The 24978-nt window shown below is 37.4% G+C and overlaps 1 protein-coding gene across 1 annotated transcript in view; it reads right to left on the bottom strand.

The window, feature by feature from the left end:
• Positions 1–793: 793 nt before the first annotated feature.
• Positions 794–24978, bottom strand: part of CRHR1 (corticotropin releasing hormone receptor 1) — a 97060-nt gene continuing 72875 nt past the window's right edge. The window contains exons 4-13 of the mRNA XM_087945488.1: positions 24725–24810; positions 20786–20892; positions 20534–20654; positions 16676–16829; positions 15299–15359; positions 11253–11325; positions 6178–6263; positions 4410–4545; positions 3518–3559; positions 794–1776 (exon numbers count right to left, since the gene is read on the bottom strand). Of these exons, the coding sequence (XP_087801614.1) occupies positions 1636–1776; positions 3518–3559; positions 4410–4545; positions 6178–6263; positions 11253–11325; positions 15299–15359; positions 16676–16829; positions 20534–20654; positions 20786–20892; positions 24725–24810 (1007 nt within the window). The 3' untranslated portion in view covers positions 794–1635. The remainder of the gene's footprint in view (positions 1777–3517; positions 3560–4409; positions 4546–6177; positions 6264–11252; positions 11326–15298; positions 15360–16675; positions 16830–20533; positions 20655–20785; positions 20893–24724; positions 24811–24978) is intronic.

Here is a 24978-nt window from a genome sequence, read left to right as displayed (position 1 = left end):
TACTAGTCTACTTTAATTTTAAGAATTAGATAATATGGAACAAGAATTGGTTCCCCTTCAGAATTTCTATGTTACTAAAACTCTTGTTCTCATAACCTTTAACTGATCAAAACAAAGAGCAACATTTTTTTACCGCAAATAGGTTAATTTACAGAAAGTGTCCAAAATATGAGACCCATGAGTCCTGCGGGAATTAAATTTGGGGAAGTTGTGCTTGATTGAGTACTGCTGGGTTATTGCTGTGGTCATGGGATGTTGAAAAATGATATTTTGGCAATTTCTGATGCTTCCTGCCCGATTTCCATAATGAAACTTAATGCAGAAGTCAGTAGGAAGTCAGAAGTAGCTCTTGTCTTTTTTGCCTACCCTTGTTTAGGTAAGGAAATATCTCTGAAATGATGACCCAATGGAGCTTGGGTTGTCTAGAAATATATGTTTTTGGAATTCCCTGTTTGTAGTTCACTTCTGCTAGGATCTTCTCTAACCTAAAGCTATTAGCAAATGGCTCAACTACTCTCGGGGCCTGAACTTCATTGATGGGAGTATTCATACAAAGAATACTCCCAATTACAAGAAAGAGATAGATCTTAATATTTAAGCAGATTCTTAGATTTTTGTTTATAAATTCCAACAAAAATGTTGATGTGGGAACTATTTTTATGGGAATTGTGGCTCAAGACGCAGAAAATAAAACATTCAAGTGAAGACTTCTCAATGTTAACCCAAATTCTGCAGAAAGCTGTATTTACAATGAAAATTATCCTATAAATTTATAAAATTACAAGCAAGGATAAAGGATAGTACTATTCTTTATTAAGAGATACCAAAAGGAATGCATTATTCTCCCACTCCATTTTGGGCTTCAAATAGGCTGTCTATGGTGAAAATCAGGTAATATTATCTGGATCATGGAACAAGTAGGTTAGTCATCATCTTGAATGAGCGTCCATCAAGTTTCAGATCTTTGGCATCACCTGCAGCAGATTTAGATGAGGAAGAACATGGGAACAGCTCTACTTTCTCTTACCACTTAAATCTTCCTATAGGAGTCAAATAGATGTCCTAAGGATATTTACTAAGGGAGTTTACATAACGGCAGTGTCCGGCAGTTTTATTTATTCCACAGAATCAGATACATGGTCCTGAATGTGAGATGTGTGCCTTTGCCTTGTATTGGACATTATCTTAATGAACTCATAAGTCCTTTTTTAAAAAGCCTTTATGTATACTATGTGAGACAGTATTCCAAGATTAATCTTGATGCATTTGGTTTTGCTTATTGCTCACTAATTCCAACTAGGGATAATCTGCTAACTTTCTTTCTGCAGCACTTGTGATAGATAAACATCTTCCAAACTAGTAAGCAAACAGAACAAAAATCTTCAGGTGTATTATAAAACAAAATAGGCCATAACATTTTTTTAATGTGGTTGTGGTTATAGGCCGTGGAGTTCCCCTTGTTTCATAACCAGTTGGTTTGCCACGACTTGCAGTTCCAATCTCACAAAGATTCCCTTCCAATGCAAACAGTTCCTCTACTATAAAATGTCTGCAAAATGCGGACAAAATCCCTTGGCCTTTCCTAAACTGTAACATAAGAAAGGCAGTAAAAATTTTCTCCCTAAACTTTGGCTCTCAGAGAGCAGTTGATTGCTTGATGCTGTGGAAACTGACACGAGTTGGGGATGTAGGAATGGACATGGCCCTTGCTACTCGGGCACGGATGGAGTGTTTGTCCTGCCATCGGTGCCACCTCTTTCGTACTGCAGAACGGACCTAAAAAAAAAATCACAAAAAGTAAACATTACTTCCCAATTTCTCCTTTGAAAGGACACCTAGATTCAATGAAGACTAAGGCCCTTCTAGATGTATTACAGTAGCCTTGGGTGATCTCATGATTTTTGGAAGAATTTCAACCCAATATATGATCACATTGATTGAAGATGATGAAATTTATTTTACGGGAAAACCCCTGAAGGCCAGGGTTTTTAGATCACAATCTGCTTTGTACAAAAATATTAAAGGGTGTATTGTGAATCCTCACTGTTCTAAATGCAAAACCACGGTCTATAATCTGTAATGAGTGTGTTTATCAAAGGTTTATCGAAGAAAAATGTATGAATGTCCACATGTGAAAAAAATCTTATTTTCTCAGGATACTCATGCAAATAACTACAGAAATTTTGTTTAATTAATGTTGGCGGACGAAAGGAAAAACAAAAATCTTCCAGAGAAAATTTCAGTCCCAGTAATCACATTCCTGAGGATACTCTGCAGCAATGGTAAGTTTACTCATTAATTCACCTAAAGTTGTTTATATAACAAGTGGGTCCTTTGGGATAAAGTAGATAAATACCAGAGCAATATTTTCCAGCTGATGAAAAATGATGATAGAAGTAGGGTCCAATTTGAAAAAAATAAAAAGATTTGCTATATCACAAGCAGTGGCAGAAATTGATTTCTAGATAACTACATTAAGGAGACAAGATACAAGAAGAGGAAAAAGTTCTTGCCCTTTAATTTGGACACAGATATTCTTCAGGAATGAGTGTTCCTTGTTCAGACATAAAACTACCAGCATGCAGTTTGTCTTGATTCTCTTTAAGCCAATTTTTCTCAAACCCATGTTTTGTACATATTTTAGGAATATATAGGAAGTAATCCTTGACTTAAGATTCATAAACTTGGTGACTGTTCAAAGTTAACACTGAAAAAATGTGATTTATGGCTGTTTTTCACACAATTGTTGCAGCATCTCCATAATCATGTGATCAAAATTTGGATGCCAGAAAACTGGTTCGCATTTATATCCTGGTTCGCTGATATATCCTGGAGTTATGTGATCACCTTTTGACACGCAGTAAATTCACTTAACAATTGTTGCAAGAAGAGTTGTTAAAGGGGGCACTTAAACTCACTTAATTATCTCACTTAGCGAACAGAGATTTAAGATCCAAATGTGGTCATAAGTCAAGGACTACCTGTAGAAAGGCTAGCATTCTAATTTAGCATGCCCATTTACCATTCTCGTTGGGAATTCCTACATAACACAAGATTGAGAAAGACTACTCTAGACATTACATCAATTCTCCTTAAAAGCTGGAAACAAAATATTTGGAAAGGAAAATCCCAAGAAGTCTTCTCATCTTAAAATTCTTCTCAATGTTTAAAAAAAGTTTTCATTTATATCTTCCCCTCACAATTGTCTAAAATTGTTTAAAAGTATTAGATATACCTTTAATAAAGATATTAAATTTATCATATTTATACCAAGCATCTCCTCAGAGATCATTGTCTTCAAGGTGTTCCTCAAAAAGAACATTTAAATACTAAAAGATACTTGAATTTCAATTTCAAAAATTAAACCAACATTTGAAACTTTAAAAACTTAATTTCTTCATATTCCCTTTGCTATATTCTGAGGGTTTTTTTAAAAACCTGTAATAGTAGCTCTCGATTCTCCCAAAGAAAGGTAATAACTAATCTCCTCTTTCCTTCATTTCCAACCCCAACTCACCTCACTGTTCAGGAAACAGTAGAAAACAGAGACAAAAAAGCCCTGGATGGAGAAGGGAAAAGATGATGGAATCAATTACTGTTTAGAGAAGAGAAACAAATTGATTCCCACCCTCCCAAGCTTTCTACGAAGCAGGTTCAGTGTCTTTCAACAGACACATACTAGCATTCATGTTTCTAATCTGTAAATCTGCTCTACAACATGACTTGTCTTCTGCCTATTATCTAGTAGGGTAGTGGACTTTCTACTGCTGGATTCTCCTTGCTTGCACATTGGCAATCTCTGAATTTTTTACATTTATCAGAAGATTTTGATTAGAGATACAACATATTCCTCCCAGCATTGTACAAGAAAATGGACTGTATTTAACTCAAAGAATGGGATTCTTAGTAACAAAAATACACAATCTAAGGCCTGCAGTGCCTTGAACACAATCTGCAAAGTGGGTTCTCGCCATTGAAAATTTCATTGAATTGAAATTTAAATGTCATAAAGAATATCATTCAATTCTTGGAGAGTTTTTCAACTATTTGCATTTTTTAAATGTAGTTACATTTAAATTAAATACAAATTCAAACATTTTTAGCCTTTTGGGTCTGTCAACCTTTTAGTAAGTGGTCCTCCTTCAATTATATTGATGTGTGTTCCCCATATTCTTGAAGCAGGAGGAAAGTGTGTGAAAAACACTGCTCCTGCAGCTTATTGATAAGAACAGAGTACATAAGTGGGAATGGTGGAAGAGCAACATGTTAAATAAATACATAAAATACCTTTAAGATAAGATGTCCATATACCTTATATATAATATCTCTGAAAAATCAGATTTATATGAATGGCATCTTTCCATCCTCCCAATTCACTTCAGCTCTGATTTTTGTGAGGTTCTGCCTACCTGGAAGGACTCCAAAAGGGAGTTGAAGTAAATGAAGACTATTCTGGATATTTCATCTTCCCCAGGGTTAACAAAGAAAAGCATGTAGGTTATTCCTAATAATGGAAGGAGCACAAGGGTGGCCTTCACCGCTTTCCTGAAGGAAGAGAATACATGTTACCATCCTGACTATAATCTTTAGAGTAGAAATCTTTATTGTCACTTTAAATGTACACTAATCAGCATACATTAAAATGAAATTTTGTTGCATTCAGTTCTCAAAAGATAATCTTTATGTATATACCCACATATATACACATATTATGACACAGAGAAACATTACAGTCTAGTTCAAATGTATATATGGTGGGAAATAAAAGAACCCTGTGAGTTTACAAGAAGGATGGCATGTTACAGAATTTAGTAGTCCTATAGATACTCCGAAACCTCCCAGAGGGGAACAACAGAAACAGACCACGAAGTGGGTGTGTGGGGTCTCTGACAATGCTTTGAGGTCTAAGCACATAGCGCTTATAAGCAGTATCCTGATTAATGGGAAGTGAGCTTCTTATAATTTTCTCAATTGTCCTTACCACTCTCTGTATGAACTTTCTATCTGAGGCACTGCTGCCACCAAATCAAACAGTGATGCAGTTTGTTAAAACACTTTCAATCGTGCCTCTGCAAAAGGGCCAGGACAGAAAGAGAAAGATGTTTGCCTCTTCATCCCAGGTAAAAAATGCAAACACTAGTTTGTACACTTCCCTAAAGATAACTTACAAAAGACCAAGTCAGGTCCTTAGTTATCTGCACACCCAGATACTTAATACTACTAATCACCTCCACAGCTGCAGCCTTGCTACAAAGTGGAGTATGATTATGCCAGCTCTTTCTAAAATCAACAATGATCTCCTTTTCAAAACCAAGTTATTTTTATTGCACCCGTCCACGAAAGCTTTCACCTCCTCCATATAAGAGTCTTCATTGTCATCCCAGATAAGCCTCATCACTGCCGTGTCATACACATACTTCACAATATGATTCCTTGTAGACTTGGCAGTCATGGGTCATTAAGGTGAACAGTAATGGACTCAAGCCACACCCCTGTGGGGAACCCTTATTTGAGATGGAATTGGAAACTTTTCTTCCAACTTACACAAACTGGGGCCTATCAATTAGAAAATCAAATATCCAGCTAGTATCTCACTGCTGCACCAGTGAGTTATTATGCTGAACCTTAGGTAGCAGAACAAGTGCGGATAAGTTGATAAATCCAGATGTGCAATATGTATGCACGGCTTTCTTGCAAATAGAAAATTAGGGCATCAGGCCAAAGAATAATTGCAACTTCTTCTGACCTGTTGTTGACAAGGAATATTCTACACAAGAACATTACATTTTACCAGACATTTTCCCATATACTGTACAGTATACTGTATATCAATATTCAACCTTACAATCTGTTTTCCGTGCCAGACACCCTTTTCTTCATGAGGAAAAGGACATGACTTGGCTTCCACCCAATAAAACTTGAATTGGCCTAGTACTGAATCCTACTTCAGTGCTGGTAATGAGACATTATTCTCTGTCCTCTCTGAGACCAATAGATTAGTAAGGGTGTTGGTTTGGTATGTTTTCTCCCAACTACACTGTTGCCTCGCAGTTACTCTGCTGACTTTCCTGCATCTTCCTCTTGAAGCTGCTTGGTCTTGTTTTTAGGACAGGCCTTCTTATAACCCTCTCTCTACTTTTCCCTCTTACACTGCTCATTCCCATCTAAGCTAAATACCTGTACTGTATGGTCTCTGAGGTGGTCGAAGCCCGAAGCTTGGTCATCAGGATTCTGACAATATTGAATAAAAAAATAAAATTGATCTGGAACAGAAACAGAAATCAATTTGAAACTGATAAAATAACTGGGCAGGGAGCATTTTATACCAAGTTGTGTGTAGCATAAATTAAAGTTATTCCCTAACTGAATCCATTATAGAGCGTAGAAGAGTTGGAATAGTATCGAAACATCATTATCTTGTTGTTACTTGTACTTGTTAACATCCTTATTGCTTATTAATCCTTGCATTTTTCCCCAGCAAGTCACTTAGGAATAACCCCATCAGGTACAAAATGCTAAAAAAAAAATAGACAGTCTCAAAATCTCCATTTTTCAAAATAGCAGCATGTTATTTATAGAAGATGGTCTGAAAATGGGAAGACTTAGAAAAGCTTAGAGAAATTTTGTCATCGCAGTGCAACCATTTCATCAGGTTACATTACTTATTAGCCTCATATAATGGACTCAGGTACATCTCAGTGTAAAGTTCAGGAACAGTCAAATAACAAGTTAATGATTGAGTCCTTATTTAAACCATGGACTTTCTGAACATCTGATACCCATCAAAAGACATACACACATATTCAAGCTGAAATGGCTCCATATCAATCTGCATGCAAACCAATAAGTATTTGCCTTCGCATAGTGTATACTAAATGTCCTATGGGATCTTCACTTGAGCCATTCCCATTTGCTTAGTTATTCATGGTTCCATCCTGCTATAATGATATATTTATATATAGATTTAAGAAATTCAGTCTAGTTTCCAACTCTCAGAGAATATGCACAGCATGTCTTGAAAATACATTTTATACATTGTTTTAAAGTTTCCAATATAATAGCGAAATGCACTTTTTAATTTTAATTTTTCAGTGTACTTCATTCTCTGCCACTGGGGGGAGCTATTTTCTCAACTATTTATTTTCTTAACTATTTAAAGGAGATGGATTTTATTTGTCAAGAATTTATCAAATGTACTTTTCTTTCCTTGGAAATGTTTCCATTAGAATAGATTAGAAAATTCAGTTTGTGGTTTTTATCTTCTGTTACTAATCAATAGAAAACAAGACATCTCTGTTTAATTCCGTCTTAGGCCCAGTACTGTTCAATATCTTCATTAACGATTTAGATGAGGGAATAGAAGGGGAACTTACCAAATTTGCAGATGATACTAAGCTGGCAGGAATAGCTAACACCCAAGAAGATAGGCTCAAGATCCAGATGGATCTTGACAGACTAGAACACTGGGCCATATCTAATAAAATGAAATTCAATATAGAGAAAAGTAAACTCCTACACTTAGGCAAGAAAAACCAAAAGTACACATATAGACTGGGTGAAACCAGGCTCAATAGCAGTAACTGTGAGAGGGATCTTGGAGTCTTAGTGGACAACCAGCTAAATATGAGCAAGCAGTGTGCAGCAGCCGCCAAAAAGCTAATGCAATCCTAAGTTGTATTAACAGAGGGATACAATCAAGATCAAGGGAAGTATCAATAGCACTCTATAAAGCCTTAGTAAGACCACACCTAGAGTACTGCATCCAGTTTTGTTCACCACATTATAAAAAAGATGTTGAGACTCTAGAAAAAGTACAGAGAAGAGGAACCAGGGTGATTAGGGGACTGGAGGCTAAAACATACAATGAACGGTTGCAGAAACGGGGCTTGGCTAGTCTAGTAAAGAGAAGGACCAGGGGAGACATGATAGCGGTCTTCCAATATTTGAGGGGCTGCCACAGGGAGGAGGGGGGTCAAGCTATTTTCTAAAACTCCTATAGGCCAGACAAGGAATAATGGATGGAAACTGAACAAGGAGAGATTTAACCTGGAAATGAGGAGAAACTTTCTGACAGTGAGAACAATCAACCAATGGAACAGCTTGCCCTCGGAAGTTGTGGGAGCGCCATCACTTGAGACTTTCAAGAAGAGATTGAACTGCCATTTGTCAGAAATGGGGTAGGGTCTCCCGCTTAGGCAGGGGGTTGGACTAGATGACCTACAAGGTCCCTTCCAACTCTGATTATCTGTAAAACAAACTCTGTAAATTCAACATTGCCTCCATTCCCTGGTCATATTGTTGGATTGGTGTTTGCGCTAACATCAGATAAAGTACTATTGTCTATTGCATCGGCTATTATTCACTTTCTAGTTTTATATTGATTTTTATTCATTTATTTTATTACATATCTGCTCTCTCTTCATCAATGATCCTAGGCAGCTTACCATTAAATAAAAAAAAATCACATTAAAATGATAAATATTAACATTTTAAAAAGCTAAGATAGCTAAGGAAGGAACCAGTATAGAACAGAGTGGAAGTGGAGGGTTTTTTAAAATAATTAATCATCTCCATATGGAACAAACCCATATGGAGATGGAATGTGGGGATCTCAGACCAATCGGCAATATATTAATTCAATATTATGCAATAACATTCATATATTTCTTTCTTTTAAGTGCCATACCTTGCTGGAGTCTTCAGCACATCATCATTGTTGTTTTTCTTTGTTGTGCATTTATGAGTATGCAATAGAACAAAAGCTGAACTGATTGTTTTTATTAGTATCAGCTTGCCCATAGAACAAAAAGTTTATTGGATGTGCCTACAATCCTTATATAAGAAAAAATTAAGTGTATATTTTTAAGCTTTAAGAATTCAATATAAGCAGCAAACAGCAAGACAGGTTTTGGGCTACAAAAAGTTGTAAATAGATTAAGGTGTCAGAGAATATTGGAATATTTTATTTTGAATATTAAGAGTTTGAAATTAATTTTAAAGAATAAATGCCTAAATATTTTCAGTGTTGGCAATATAATAGCATAATCAACTTATAGCAGCATTCAGAAAAAATGGTTGAGGAATGGCAACTGGACCTTGAATCAACATTTTTAGTTAGATTGTGTTTTTATGAGTATCCCAGAAGGTGGAGTGGAAGGAAAACAATTATCTCACATGATTATGGAGAACAATATGAAGAGGAATTTATCACTGGATATATTAAAAAATGGATGAGGCTCTAAAAATTAAGAAGAAAATAAAAATATTTTTATTGCAAAAAATGGTCAAGAGAGTAATTGTTCCTGCTGAATTTACAAAAAGGCTTTTAGAATTTTGAAGAAATTAGAGACAAGGGAAAATGATCATTCAAATGGATTAAAGAGCAAGATGATTTTATGTAAAAATAAGGAATATAAAGTTGGCTGATTTGATTAGTGTTAAAATATATTGTTTCTTGGGGATATTGTTGTTGACATCTGGACTGGAAAAGATGTTATCTATCTGTTTTTCTTACAGAGTGTTATATTAACTAATGTGATTACTTTAGAGATCTGTTTTGACTTGCTGCTGACACCTGGATTAGAAAAGAGTGATGTCAAGCTGATCATGGCCACCCTGGCCATGCTCATCCAGGGCACGTTCCCCAGGCCCCAAGGTCAAACACAACCCTGATGTGGCCCTCAATGAAATTGAGTTTGACACCCCTGGTCTAAATCTTTCACTACTGACAGTAGGGACGGGGACAGAAAGATTAGCAATGTTTTAGAATTGTGCTGGCAGTCTGACAGTATTATCACTGTCCACAAAACAAATAGCATTCTTCTCTACAAAAAAAACAACCCTAGGCATTTAAAGTGCAGGAAGCAGGATCAAATACCCGGGTCATATTTAGTGCTAAATTCTGGGTCAGCACCATGTATAAAAGCTGAATGGAGAATTGAAATCCCCTATTCCCTTTCTTCCCATGAGAAAGTATTAAATCAGCATTCAATCTCGTGTCCTGTCTTATATTACATAGGAAGCAGAAGATCAGTGCCTAAGGCACCCAGCAATATATTCCGAATTGTTTAGTGTGTTTCAAACCATATTTCTGCTTTATACATAACACCAAACCATTGGGGATTATGGAAGGTATAGGCCCCTATTTGAGAAGCTTTTATTTGAGGAAAGTATCTTTGGAAGAATGTAATTGAAACAACTTTGGACCGAAAGACTTTCCGGAGATCGATTGCTGTAATCTCTAATTGAGGATCTTGTGTCCTACTGCCTCTGTCAATTCAAGTATAATTTAATACTCAGATTCGGAAACATAATGACCACAGTTCACAGAGAACAGAAACAACTGCAATATCTCTGTATGCCTGGCATCAGCCTCTAACAATACAATCACTTCCCACTTTCTCCCCAGGACTCTGCATTGACCAAGGTTGCAACAGAGACATGGTTTGGTTAATAAGGCAGTGGCTATTATCTTCATCAAAGAACATTATTAGCAGGCTTGCTGGGAATAGGGAATGTGTGTGAAGTATGCTGCGTTCAATTCATACAGTGGTGATAGGATGAGAGAAATTGGCAGGGAAGTACAGCAGCAGGACAAAATGGAGTGGAAAGAGGAGGTGTGGGAAGAAAGAAGGGAATATAAGAAAACTAATTCAAGAGATGTATCATTCTTTTGTTGTTACTTTAAGATAGCAAAATGTGACATTGCTTTGGAGGAAAGATCTCTCTATTCCTGTAACCCTTGTCTTGTGGAAATGATTACCCACAAGGAAAGAAATCCTTGGACTTCTTCAGTTCTCTTTTTTTACATAACTGAAAAAATAGTTTTGTATTCTTAGTGGAGAAGTGTCTTGCAAAGAATTTTTTAATGCTCACTTTGTTTCTTGCCCAACCTACTGACACTAATAAAATTAGGTCTTTTTGTAATGTCATGAGAGTGAAAAAGGAAGGAAGAAAAACAACTTGAGAATAACTCCCTGATGCAAAGCAAGTCAAAATATTATTTTTCCAGTATGAAAGTGTAAAGAGTTACATTCAGGAGGACCAGAGGCAGAGCAGAACAGGGTTCTATCTTTTCAGAGCTGAACAAGAGAGACACATTAGTTTGCACATTTTTCTGCTACTAATAATTAACAGATCTTGCCAGATCTCTTTTTTCATTCATAATTACTGTACTGGAAATGCTCTTCTCTTTTGCCTCTAGTCACCCTGGAAAATCTTGGCATTGTACAAGAGCGGACTTCCACTCTTACCAGCAGCACCAGTATCATTGGACCTTGATAGATGTAGTCAGTGTAAACTCCTGCACGCTTTCCAAACCAGCACCTGTAAATTAAAACACAAACAGATGAATCAATGTTTTTCAAACTTGGCACTTTTAAGATATGGTGACTTCAATTTTCAGAATTCAGGTGGGCAGTTCTGGGAACTGAAGTCCACACATCTGAAAGTTGCCAAGTTTTAAAAACATTGACTTTAAATATAGCTGAAGCAGAGCTAGAGTTCAAGACTCAAATACATATTTTGTTTCAGCGACATGAAATAATAACACTTACAATCTGCCCAATAGTACATTAAAAAAAGTCTCACTGTTTGGATGCTGGGTGCCTTTTGACGTTCAACAATTAGCCCCTCTCCAGAGAAGCAAGGCAAAGAAAAATATTTTTTGATTAATTCATAGTCTACTGACAGTCTACTCAAAAGCCATAATTTGCTCTAGGAGCGAAATCCATTATAGTCTAGAATATTCTTTTTAATAACTTTACTTTTGTAACAAAACAATATTTAATCTTCAATTTTTTTAGAAAAATTAAAGATACGATCTATTCACTGCTTTGAGTTATTTATTAACAAGGTGAAACTGAAACAAACTCAAATAAAAATATAAATTAAGAAGAGTAAAATCTACCTTATATTTTATGTTTGTCAGTAGACACTGGCTTATGAATAATTACAATAGTCCAGAATTCTTATGTGTGAAAAAAAGATTTCTTTAATCATTTTATTAAAAGCTAAGCACTTCCAACTGCTGAACTTTTCAAGCCTGGAAAATTCTCCTTCACTAAATCTCTTTGAAATCACAGGAAAAAAATCCTGTATTGTGGTAAAATACAGTACATATTGTAAAGTACACAGCAAGAAAAATAATATCTGCTGAGAATAAAGTATATCATTAGCCAATAAAGACATTTGGAATGCTGAGACCAAGTGATCAGGTAGAGATCAATTTCTGGTTTACCTTCTGGTAGATGAGATGTAGCCAGTCAAAAAGCACTCATCTACCAGAAAGTAAACAAGAGAAGTAGCTTCCAAACAGCTCTTTCATTCCCCAGGTCATTGTTTCTTTTGAAGGTCCCAAAAACCTTTTGTATCACTTCTATTTTCTAAAAATATTTTATGGGACCAAGAGACTTTCTGCTAAATAAAGATGTTTGTTTGGTCTGGACCCAGTAGCATCAGGAGACGTGTCCCCTGGTATTTATGAAAATATAATTGCCTTTTTCAATGTATAATATTCTGCACTGTGCAGTTTTACTTTCACTAGGGGTAAGTTATTCTTACTTAAAATGTTAATGGAACTATTCATCCTATTTTGATATGCAAAACTTCCAATAAATCCAGTAGATGTCAAATCACATCATCAAATATGGGTTAAAATGCTTTTAGCTGCCAGTGTGTTTTTTCTTTGGACTATATTATGGAGGAGGTGGGGCAATATTAACTCACCTTTTCTTGTGGCCTCCAATTCTTAAGTATCAGGTCCTGTATTCCTGCAGTTTCTCAAGCACTCACACAGATGAAGTTTGCTAGCCAATGCTTCAAAGTGCCTATGTTTGCATTTGCTGTGTCTTTGCAGAGAAAGTTGCATACCTTTTATCCCAAATGAGGAATGCTTTTTAAACAGCTTGTAGCTGACTACAAGACTGTAACCTGGTTTCAGCCATGACCTCAGTTAGGACTTAGCATGGAAATGAAAATCAGGACTGGCAATTAAGGTAAAAGGTGGCAGCCTGAAATCAATCCTGTTTGTCTGCTTGATTAATTATGATGGAAGGCTTGCCAGGAGGCTGCTAAGTCTGCCATTATCAAATCCTTGGGAATGGAGGGCCAAAGGTACAGGAAAAACACCTTATCTGCTCTTGTTAAATTAGAATGGTGTTTAAATGAATGGTGTCTTTTGAGTTTCATTAGAGGTACTTGGTTTGTCTGGTCTGTTAGTCTCTTTTTGACTGAATTCTAGTCTGTGATTGAATGATATACTTTTTTTTTCAAGATTTTTTCAGTTTTCATTAACCATTCCACTTTTGCTAGCCACAGTCACAAAGAACCTCACAGCACCTTGAAACTTGACCAACTGTGCAAGCCCTAATAATAAAGGCTGAATTAGACTGGGATATTGAAGCTCCAGGCTTAGATCCTTATAGGTTTTTAAAAAGCAGCAGCAGAGTGCATAATTAACAGTGAAGGAGAACAGAAGTTAGATTTACACCATGATATTTGAGGTGAAGAAAAGATTGACTCTTCCTTGCCTGTACCATTGTTGCCCTTCAGGGAAAATACAATACAGTGTCTCAAGCTTATTTGTTCTAATGGAACAAACAAATCTTGCTTTATTACAGTAAACAAAGACTTATGAGATTATTTTCCTGAATTTGGAATGGTAAGGAACCAAAGCACATGAGCAACCCCAGAGGAAAGAAATTGTATTTTTGGAAAATCTGAACTGCAATTTCTATAGTCCCTTACCATCAGCAATGCAGGTTGAAGATGATAACAGCTGCAGTCCTAAAGAGCCGATTTCCTACTCCACCACAAGACTTATGCCCTAGATGTTGCTATTTCTCCTCTACTACCATCTTAAAAAAGGCAAAATACTAAAGAGTACTAGAATATACTAGATACTTATTTGTATCAAGTATTTGTTCCACAGAGGAACAAAGCAGGCAGAGTTTCAGCTGTGTTATGTATCAGAAAGCTGAAGGAAGTGGAGAAAATATTAGTGAGTTAATATATGTTGTATAATTCTTTATTTACACAACAAATCTGCAAAATGGATTGGGGTGAGATGTAGCAACTTGATTTATTGTGTGCTATCAAATCAATATCAACTCATAGCAACTACATCAAGAGTTTTTCTACGGGATAAACTGTCCCTAACATATTCCTTCAGGTCTTCCATTGATACACCTATTGTCTCTGTAAATTAGTTTGTTCACCTTTATCTTCAACTCTTCCATGACAGCTACTATAGATATTTGCATAATATGTCCAAATGTATAGTAAATTGAGCCTAAATCATGACTTGAGTGAGAACCTGGGTTGATTTCACTATCCATTTATTTATTTTCTTGGCTGTCCATGGTATTCTCAAAAGTCTTCTTCAACATCAGAGTTCAAAAACATCAATACTTTTCATATTCTACTTCTTCAATGTAGCAATTAGAAAGACCTATGAAATAACTTCAATAGAGCAAGATATTTTTTTCAAGTAGAGATTATATTCCCTGCAACATCTGAACATAATAATCACACTGTGGAAATGCCTCTTTCTACACAACTTGAAAAAGGAATTCCTTAAATGTTTTTGATGCTGCATTTACTTTGCATTGTTTTAATGTTCTGTTTGTTGCTTTATTTTGTATGCTGTAAAATTTTATTGCATTTTTAACTGATTAACTGTAAATTAAATTCTTTTAACAGAAGCTGGTGGGTATAACCATTAGTACATTGCACTGGAAACCAGGGCAATCAAGTTCAAACCCATTCTTATGAATGAAAACTCACTAGGCAAATTGCAGTATGTCACTTGCTGCCAGCTCAGCCTACTTCACAGGGTTGTTCCTATGTGGAAGAAATGATGGGAGATCTCCATGTAAGGCTAAGCTACCTTCATCTCTTGGGGCAAAGATAGCGTATACATCTAATATATTTATAAACAGTCTCTACCCTCATTAACTAGAGTTCTACTTGGATATTGCAATCCAAGGCAACTTCTGATTTGCAGGCAATCTGAAAATGGAAAAATCTACATTTTGCATAGATAAATTGCTTTGGTCAGATTCATGCTATTGAGAAAGAGGTGAGAGAAAAGAGGTAACCACTATGAACAAGAGGAGGCCTGTAAGTGGGGCTATTTTCCCCTCCTACCTAACCTGAAATAATTTCAGACCATTCTTGATTGCAAAATGATTCATGCTTTTTGGGTGCCAGCAGGGCACCCACCCACTGTATGGTAACACAAGCTTGATTTAGAAGTCATTACCATAGTAGCAGAAAAGTGGATGTGGGATTGACTTACTTCTCGTTGTCGTAGTAGAGTTTTCCAAGGGCCCAGGCAACAATGATGGGGAAAGGGATGCCTGTGAATAGAACAAGTAGATTTAGTGGTGCCATCAACACAAGATCTAATAACAGGTTCAACATGAAGGGATCTAGCTTCATCCACACAAACAACCAGAAACCTTTCTATTTTCTGAACCAGGACATTTTTCTCTCAAGGCTGAAGCAGCATATGAAAACTCAATCCAACACAAGATGAATTTGGGCCAAAAGCCAGTATAATTATTATAACACCTACGGTGGCATATCTCCCCCATCTGAGCAGTAAATTGTTTCCTTTTCATGGCATGAAAAAGGGCTTCTCCAAGACTTTGCCAAATGATAGGACTGATCTAGATGTTCTGGGGCAGTTTTCTGGGTTTTCTGAATACAATGAATCTGTGCAAATTGATTATGTGCCATCAAGTCAGTGTTGACTCTGGGCGACCAAAAAGATAAATGTATGATTCTGAGTTTACTCTCATATTTTGTTTCTAATACCAAAGCAGAAACGCAGTTATTTGAACATTTAAAAAGCTGCTGTACTTCATTTCAATAGGGACTTATAATTTATTTATTGGTTTATTTATTTGTTCAATTTATAAAGATGTCAACTTGCCACTCCAAATGGTTAGAAAAGTATTAAAAGCATCCAAATAGAAACAAAACCCACAGCAATAAAACAATTGTACCCAGGAAACACAGGATCCCATTATGCAGTCTAGAACATTCACATATCACCCCAGGGTCTGCGGGATAGTGGGATCAAGACTATATGGATATCAATATCTTATCATGATTCAACCACAGGATCTCCTTTAATTTCTCAGTATCAGCAGTAAAAGTAACATGATAGATTGTTTCTGAATTTTTGTAGTGGCAAAATTGGATCCAGAATTTGTATAGTAATAAAGATGAAAGGTTATAGAGTGTGTGTAAAGTTCTAGTAGGCAAACAGAAGCAACTCTTGGATATAGTGGATGATGAATATTAAGAGGCAACTGCAAACTGTTTCAGAAGAATTGCTCTTCACTTCAGGCCATGAAAAATCTTGGGGCATCTCTTTGCCTAAACTTAGAGTGATAAAGATTATAACATCTTCCTCCAGAATTTTTATCCTCCCCTCCTCCTGATATCCAACTTTTATGCTAGTTCGGGTGTGATTAAATTAAAAAATAATATAGTGATGCCCCTGTATATTTCTTTGTCTACCAGATATCACTAGATGGGTTGAGTTCTCTTCCTATCTGTGCCAATTGGATACATTGAGGGAATTCTTTTCAGGAGAGGCCTCCTATCACCCAACAAACTTACTTAGATGCACCAACCCTTTCCCACCCTTCTCCTTGCCACTCACACCAGCCAAGGCAGATGAACATCCACTTCCGCAGCTTGTCTGTTGAATAGGTGAGAACAATAGCAGTGTGTAGATAGCATCCTTCACCAAACATCCAGAAGAAGTTAGTGACATGGAAATAGTTGTAAGCAGCTGTGACAAGACGGCACCACGGCTACAGAGTGAAGGACAACCAGAATTAATGAGAGCTCCAGGAAGCTTTGGGATAGGCAGCTGATTAAAAACCATTAAGATGTGGTAAAGAATCGAGGAATTATTATGCTTAAGGTGTGGTAAAAGATCAAGGTCACCAGTAGCCGTGGATGCCCATGGAACAACCAATCCAGTCACTGTATCTTAACACAATCTAAGCAAAGTCTATCCATAATCAAGTTGTTACGCAGTTTCCTATACCCTGCCAACATTTGAAATTCATTGAATGTCCTCCTTGTGCTGAACTGTCACTCTCATCACCATAGGTAAGCATTGTAGGAAATCTTATCTAAATGCACTAAATTAAGAAAATGTATGTTGGACATAAAAAGCGCTATCTACTTTGTTTCTAACTATAGTTCTTTCTTAATGCTCCAGACTAGCAAGAATTTAACTAAATAGTTTGGAAAACATTTCTTACAACTTATTATTCTAGTTTTATTTTTATTATTATTCTATTTTTCTCTATAAAAGTTTGACAGATTTATATTTATTCTGTGCCAATCATTCTGCTTACATTCAGTAATATGCCTGGAATTTAAATGTGCTGGAGTTGCTTTTTTACAGTTTAAATTGTGCAATTTTCCTAAAAATTTGTTTTGTAACAAGATTACTGTAACCCACAGAAATTGCTGAGTGAAATGTCATGTCTAGGACAGGGGTCGCCAACCTTTTGGACCTCAGGGACCACCAAACTAATAATTTTAGATCCCAGGGACCACTAACTGGTTCTGTGGGCGTGGCCTAATTTGTGGGTGTGGCTTAGTGATCACATGACTGGCTGGGCATGGCTTGTATGTAAATATTATAAATATTTATATAAATATTGAATTTTTTATAAAAAAAGAGCAACTTTTACCCAAAATCAGGCAAAGCAGGCAGGCAGATTGAGTTCCTCACAGAATCACAGATTCATTCAGAAATCTATCTGCCATTGGCTAGCTCAGTCTGTCACATAAAATTTGCTAGCAAGCAAACTCACAAAATTAACTCACAAGACACCATGCATGTAAATATTGATTTTTTTTATTAAAAAAAGAGCAACTTTTACCCAAAATCAGGCAAAGCAGGCAGATTGAGTTGCTCACAGAATCATTCAGTGATCTATCTATCTGCCATCAGCTAGCTCAGTCTCTCAAATTTGCTTGCCGTGAGTCTGCACTGAATTGTTTGCAAGCAAGCCTTCAGTCCTAAGGGAGGTTTGGCTGTACTTAAAAGCAGAGCGGAAGATCTAAAGACTAGCTAGAAAGCAAGAAATCCAACCATTTCCTGCTTCCTAGCTAATCTAAATCTCCTGGCACAGCAGAACAGATGATGGTCGGAAAAAGGAAAAATAGAAATTTAGCAGGCAAGTTTACCGGGTAAGGAGTGAGTGGGCGGGGAGGGTTCCCACGGGCCATGCGGGCGACGCAGCCTTGTGTTTCTGCGCAGCCTGGATTAATTGCTTTGGAGGGGGTGCTCTGGGGGTGAGATTTCTCTGCGGCCCACCAAAATTTTCTCACGGCCCACCAGTGGGCCGGAGCCCACTGGTTGGTGACTGCTGGTCTAGGAAACAGCAACGTCAGATGAATGAGCCAATCATTTAAAAGGAGTGCAATGCAACATAAGAAAGAGCAAAAATTACAGCCCAAGAATGAAGACAGGTCACATTTCAAATTATGAGGTTTTAAGCATGGGGAAAATAACACTAACATCTAAAATAAAGTGTTGGCTTATCTTAGAAGGCAAAAGGCAGGAAAATTAAGTGGGTCTAAAAATAGGAAAGAATCTTCATATATTTCTCAGTCATTTGCAGGAAAAAATTAGGTAGATTCCAGTGATGGGATTCAAAAATTTTTATTACCAGTTCTGTCAGCATGGCTTGGTGGGCATGGCGTGGCTCATGACTGTGGGAATGCTGCAACAGTTGTAAGTGTGAAAAATGGTCATAAGTCACTTTTTTCAGTGCCATTGTAACTTTAAATGGTCACTCCACACAAGCAAAGTACCAGCAAAGGAGGGGGAAAAACTCCAGAAATGTTCCTGAGACAGAAAGTCTAGTCCTGCCAAGAATGTAATAAGGGTTCATGGAGAGGCAGTTTCTGTAAGCAACACCAGAATGCTTCCTTCCTGCCTTCCTTACAGGATTAGGCCAGTAATTTATTCTAACAACCGGTTCTCCAAACTGCTTAGAATGTTAACCGGTTCTAGTGAATAGGTGCGAACTGGTAGAATCCCACCCCTGGTCAGAATCTGCTGAATACCACCTTTGGTAGATTCCTACCAAAAGCATGTTTTGAAATTTATAAAAAAAAACATGTTCCCTAGTTTTTGTGCAGTGCAAACAGTATTATGAGTTTGACAGCCAGCATTGTTTGCAGAAAAAAATGTCAACAAGACTGTTGTGGTAGTGCAACTGAAGTCCTTCCCCTTTGTTTGTGTGTTTGCTTCCACAACTATTAGCTTTTTTGACTCTATTAGACACTGGTATCTACAGCAAAAGATTGGGCTGTTATTTTCGGTTGATATATGATCCTCAGATTCCTTACTGAAACATACAGAACAGGAGTAGAGGACATGTAATCCTCCATTTATTATTGGACTTTATCTTCCATCAAAGTCCATCAGTTAAGCCAATGATCATATACACAGGGAAGAACAGCCTATCAAATTTGGGAAAGCCATATATGTTCTTTACCCTGGTACAGAGCAGAGGTCTTATTCAGCAGGTTCTGACCAGTTCTGGAGAACCAATAGCGGAAATTTTGAGTAGTTCGGAGAACTGGCAAATCCCACCTCTGACTGGAGATTTTACATTCCCCTGCCACACCCACCAAGCCACGCCCACAGAACCAGTAAAAAAAATTGAATCCCATCACTGGTACAGAGATGCCTGATTCAACCAAAAATTCAATTCAAAATGTTGTCACACTGTAATCCATCTAATTGTGCCTTTAAAAATAAAAATAGGCAGCCAGCCTGTAAGGAATTAAGCCATTTGTGCATTGGCTCTACCAGGCTTTCTGAAGAATGTCATGCCCAGACTTCAAAACATAGGCACAGACAGAACCAGATTTTCGGTGGGGAGATCATGATCCTAAAGGGTAGAATGTTTATTCTGAGCTCCTGCAAGGTTAAGGCAGTGGTGGGATTTAGCAAGTTCACACCACTTCGGGAGAACCGGTTATTAACTTTCTGAGCATTTTGGTGAACTAGTTGTTGGAAGAAATCATTAGGGCAGAGAATCGGTTGTTAAATTATTTGAATCCCACCACTGGGTTAAGGCAACAGTTTAACCTGATTAAGACCCTGCTCACATGCAAAACAGAAAGAAAGGAACCATAACTGTTGATTCCACACATCTGAGGGCTCCATGTGGACCATAGGCCTTATTACTAAATTGGTGGGCTAGCTATACTGCATTGCTTCTGTGTCTCCAGAGATTTTTCTCAGCTAATGCCAAGGACTCAAACTAGAGTTTTTAGCATAAGAAATCTGTCCTTTGCCACCAAGCTAATCACTATCGGTAGTATCTTTAAATTCCATAGTGCTTTCCAGTAAAGTTTTATGATCTTTTTAAGATTTTATTTTCACAACAGTCTAAGTAGTCAAGACCTCAAAAAAAATGGTTCAGTTTCCCAAATTGTACCTTAAATTAATTTTGTGCCAAACTCAGCTTAAACCTACCACATTGCTTTCATGAACTTCTGGATTCATGGTGAGTTGTACCACAAACCATGTGGCATTCCTCAAGATGAAAGCAGTGATCAGGTTCCAGTGGATAATATTTCGTAAGCATCGTATACTCCTGCAGGAGAAAAGAAACCACACAGTGTAGGCACAGTGTAGCCAAGACACCAAAAATACATGCATTCCAGCTGTCAGGTTTCAAAGGAGAATCTTTTCATCTGATGATCCCATACTTTTGTGCATACTCACCGAAGTCGCATGAAGAGGACAAAAGCTGCCAGCAACGCCCCCAAAGAAATGCAGTGCCCAAGGTAGTTAATCACAACAGCAATGTGATAATGCAGTTTGCTTCTCTTCTACAACAGGAAAGACACAAGAGGAGTTTGTGAGATCAAGAGGATAGGTGAGAAATAAGACAAGAATATGATTCTAGAAAATGGTGATTCTAGAACATGGTGATGAATACATGGTCACCAATCTTTACTTCAAAATTGCTGGGTCCCTAGTTCAGATCCAAAGAAAATGAGCCAGATCTAAAACTGGAACCCCCAAGAACAAGTAGTAAAGAAGTTAGTATCAGTGGGAATAGAGTAGAAAAGATAGATCAAGGCCAAAGAATCAGATTTTTATTGAGCTTTCTCTGACCCCCAACACTGATTGCTTGCCAAGAGCTCAGATCAACAGTGTAATGACTCGGCTACCCCACTGATGGTACAAATCATTTTACAGCAATCTTTTCTCAGGAGCAGCATTAGCAACTGCCCTCTAAGCATTATCTGTTTGCTAACTCATTCAATGGCAATTAATTCTATAGCTTAACTATGCATTCTGGAAAGAAGGATGTTTTTCCTGGATCATTTCCCAAGCTCTAGTGAAATTGATTAGCAGAAGCTTTAAGATTAACTATGTGCAATTATACCAATGAATGAGAACAACGTTTTGCTGAAAGATATATTGGGAAGTTATAGAAGAGGAGCCACAGACAAGAAGAAAGTGCCCAACAATCATTTAGAAATGCAGATTGCTGCATGGTGGTGTTCCCGCCTTCTAAAAGGTGGCCTAATAGATCTCCAAAAATGGGGGGGGAAAGGTGTGTGTGTGTGTGTGTGTAATTCTGGGGGACAGAATTATTTGCAGCAGTCTTCTGTCTAAGATGCTAAAGTCTTTTTTTTTTTTGAAAGGGCCAGCTATTTTTCTCCACATTAATTGCTAATTCACACAGTGGATGCCAGTCTCACAACAGGGCAGTTGGCTAATTTAATTACTTAGTCCTCCTCTCCTGTGATTTCTGTCCAAACCCCCAAGGACAGCTAAATTTAATTGCTACAGTGGATATATCATGTTTCCAGGAACCTTGGTTAAATTCTAATTAACTAACAGCCTTCTGGGATTTTCCAGATAATGGCCGCACAACAAAAAGGCCTTGCATACTTCCTTCACCTCCTGCCCTCATGTAGAAACTGTAAAGCCAGGAAATGTTTGCACTCACCACTAGCTCTTGTTCTAGTGACTGACAAACCATCAAAGGCCAACTTAAGTGCAGAAAAGGCTGCATTTTAAAATCCCATGGCTGCCCAACCTCTCCTTGAAAAGCTTCTCAGGTGGTTGCCATATGGCTATAATCTTTTACAAAATACTAAGTTACCCAAATGATACCTGCCGTATCCTAGATATTCTGCTGTCAGGATGTTCCCAACTATCTGTCCATACCTTTATTTTTATATTAAATAAGTGGGCACACTTTCAAACAACACTAGGCTTTAGCTATCTACCATTATTATGCCTTAGGAAACATTATGGAGCATGTGGTGCTCAGAAGCATTTTTGGAAATAAGGAAAATATTGGAGACAAGTTTTTCACTTTGCAGAATACTTATTATTTAAAATTATTTCTTTTAAATAACCCTAGCCCTAACCCAGTTTGAGATGGAAATGTCTGTAAGCATTGCTTATAAGCCCATACATTGGTGACCCCAGACTTTTACACTCAATATTTAAAATCTCAAATTATTTCCATTCCACATGAAAAGAGTTCTGCAAATCCCATTACATTTTTATTTAAAAACACAAATTCTTAGAACCATAAGATGTAGTTGAAAAGATATCTCTCTGCTCCCAGACTAGCATTCTAGCCACTGCATCTCCCATTTGTACCCATATCAATATCTAATACTGCCTTCTATGTTTAATTAAACAGAACAAGTGCATCCTTGATTGAACCTTTAATGTAAAATTGTGTCTGCATTTACATTTGAGATGTATTCAAGCACATACACAAATACACATTTTTTGTTGTTTTACCCTTTTTTTAGGTTTTCCTTTTTCTTTTGTTTAATTAAATAAACAGAAACCATGAATTATTCCAATCTGTTCATTGCTAAGATCTCTGTACACTCCAAAAATGATTGAGATGAAATGCTTTGGACCTTGAAAAAGCCCAAAAATCTCAACTGTTCATAGCCTGTCTTTTTCAGACTTCCATATGAAATTAAAAAACAATGTGTTTACTTGAAAAGTGGCTTTAAAGGCCTCAGTTAATGATCTGATTCATTACATCAGCAATATTTTTTTACAAGCTCACCAAATGTGATTAATAAACAGCAAGATGCTGTGCTGACATGAGGTGTAAAGAAATGTTTCCAAGTAATTTTTGAAATATGCATAGATCTACTGTCCATATTTTTATTAATAAAAGAATAGTGTACCCTGTTTCTCCAACAATACGGCCTCCCCCAATAGGAAGTCCCAGCATGTTTTATAGGCATGAACTGAAATTAAGCCCCTCCCCCAAATTAAGGCCTATATTAAAACATGCGAAATGGGGGAATGGTGGGGGGCTTGCCGTTAGGAAGTACTTTTGTTGCACACCGGATATGGTGCTGCCTGCGTTGACCCCGATACAAAGTGCCCCACCAATGCCGAGGTCAACATCCAAGCCGTTGCCGCCTGCCCGAAGATGCAAGGGGGGAATTAAGTCACCCCTGAAAAGACGGCCTAGCCATTTTTTCGGGGCTCAAAAAAAAATAAGACCCGGCCTTATTATATGAGAAACACGGTAGATCTGGGCCATTTGCTTCATATTAACAGCAATAGCAATATGCTTCAGAGCTAAAGAAGCTTCTTGGATGAGAAGTGAAACGTCTTCAAAGAAAACTAGAAAGTCCTGTTGCTTCTTGAAAAAAGCACCCATGGGTCAACCGTGACCTGGATGACTGAGAATCTCCATAGACAGCAATAGCAATAGCACTTAGATTTATACAGGTAATCCTTGACTTACAATAGTCTGTTTAGTGACCATTTGAAGTTACAACAGCACTGAAAAAAGTGACTTATGACTGTTTTTCACACATGACCATTGTGGCATCTTCATGGTCACATGATCAAAATTCAGATACTTTAATGATGGCTGCAGTGCCCCAAGTTCTTTGTGACTTTCTGATGAGCAAAGTCAATGAGGAAGCCAGATTCACTTAACAACTATGTTGCTAATTTAACAACTGCAGGGATTCATTTAGCAACTATGGCAAGAAAGGTCATAAAATGGGCCAAGACTCCCTTAACAACTGTCTCACTTAGCAGCAGTAATTTTGGGCTCAATTATTGTTGTAAAGACTACCTATATACCGCTCTATAGTACATTACAGCACCATTAGCTGGTTACTACCATGTTTTCCCCAAAATAAGACCCCATTTTATATTTTTTTGCCACCAAAAAACGCACCAGGTCAGTGGGGAAGTCATCCACTGACTAACCTCACTTGTGTACGTTGTACCTGGCCTCCTTTTCGCTGTCAGAGACCTTCAGGGACAACTTCTGCAGCCGGCAAGGCTTTCCTGAAGGCCTCTACAGCTGATAACAGAGCTCTGGATTGATCTGGAGCGTTGTTATCAGCTACAGAGGTCTTCAGGAAAGCCTTGCCAGCCTTGCCGGCTGCAGAAGAAATGGGTCGGCAAGGCAGGTATCGGGGTGTGCAAGGCCTGGCTACAACTGTCCAAAGGTAATAGTAGGGCAGCTCCACCCATACATCCCCACTCTAGCTTAATTTTTTTACCCATGCACTCTGGAGTGGGCGGGATCTTAATTTTGAGGGGAGGGTTTATATTGGGTACACATGTAAAAATCAAGCTAGGACTTACTTTCAGGGTAGGTTATGTTTTCAGGGAAACAGGGTATACAATAGTCCTTACCTCCTCATGGAGGATCTCTTGGCACTGGGAATAATTCACACGGGCTGCCCAAGTCCCATTTGAAAAACATTCTCTGTACACATTGTCTGAAAAAGAAAAACACAGTGGTAATTGAGTGGTACAAACTGCATGAAACAAATGACGAAGGAGAATGTCTTATAAAATGAGATATTCTGACTAGGCAAGCAAAATAATCCCTGGTATTCTTAATTGAATCAGCTGGCCTATAGAAAATATTTTTGTAAGTTTTGTTC

Source organism: Notechis scutatus, chromosome Z, assembly GCF_049901735.1.
Source record: "Notechis scutatus isolate UNSWTSFEM ecotype Mainland chromosome Z, rNotScu1.2, whole genome shotgun sequence".
Taxonomy (NCBI): Eukaryota; Metazoa; Chordata; class Lepidosauria; order Squamata; family Elapidae; genus Notechis; species Notechis scutatus.
This window is presented reverse-complemented; position numbering and strand designations above follow the sequence as displayed.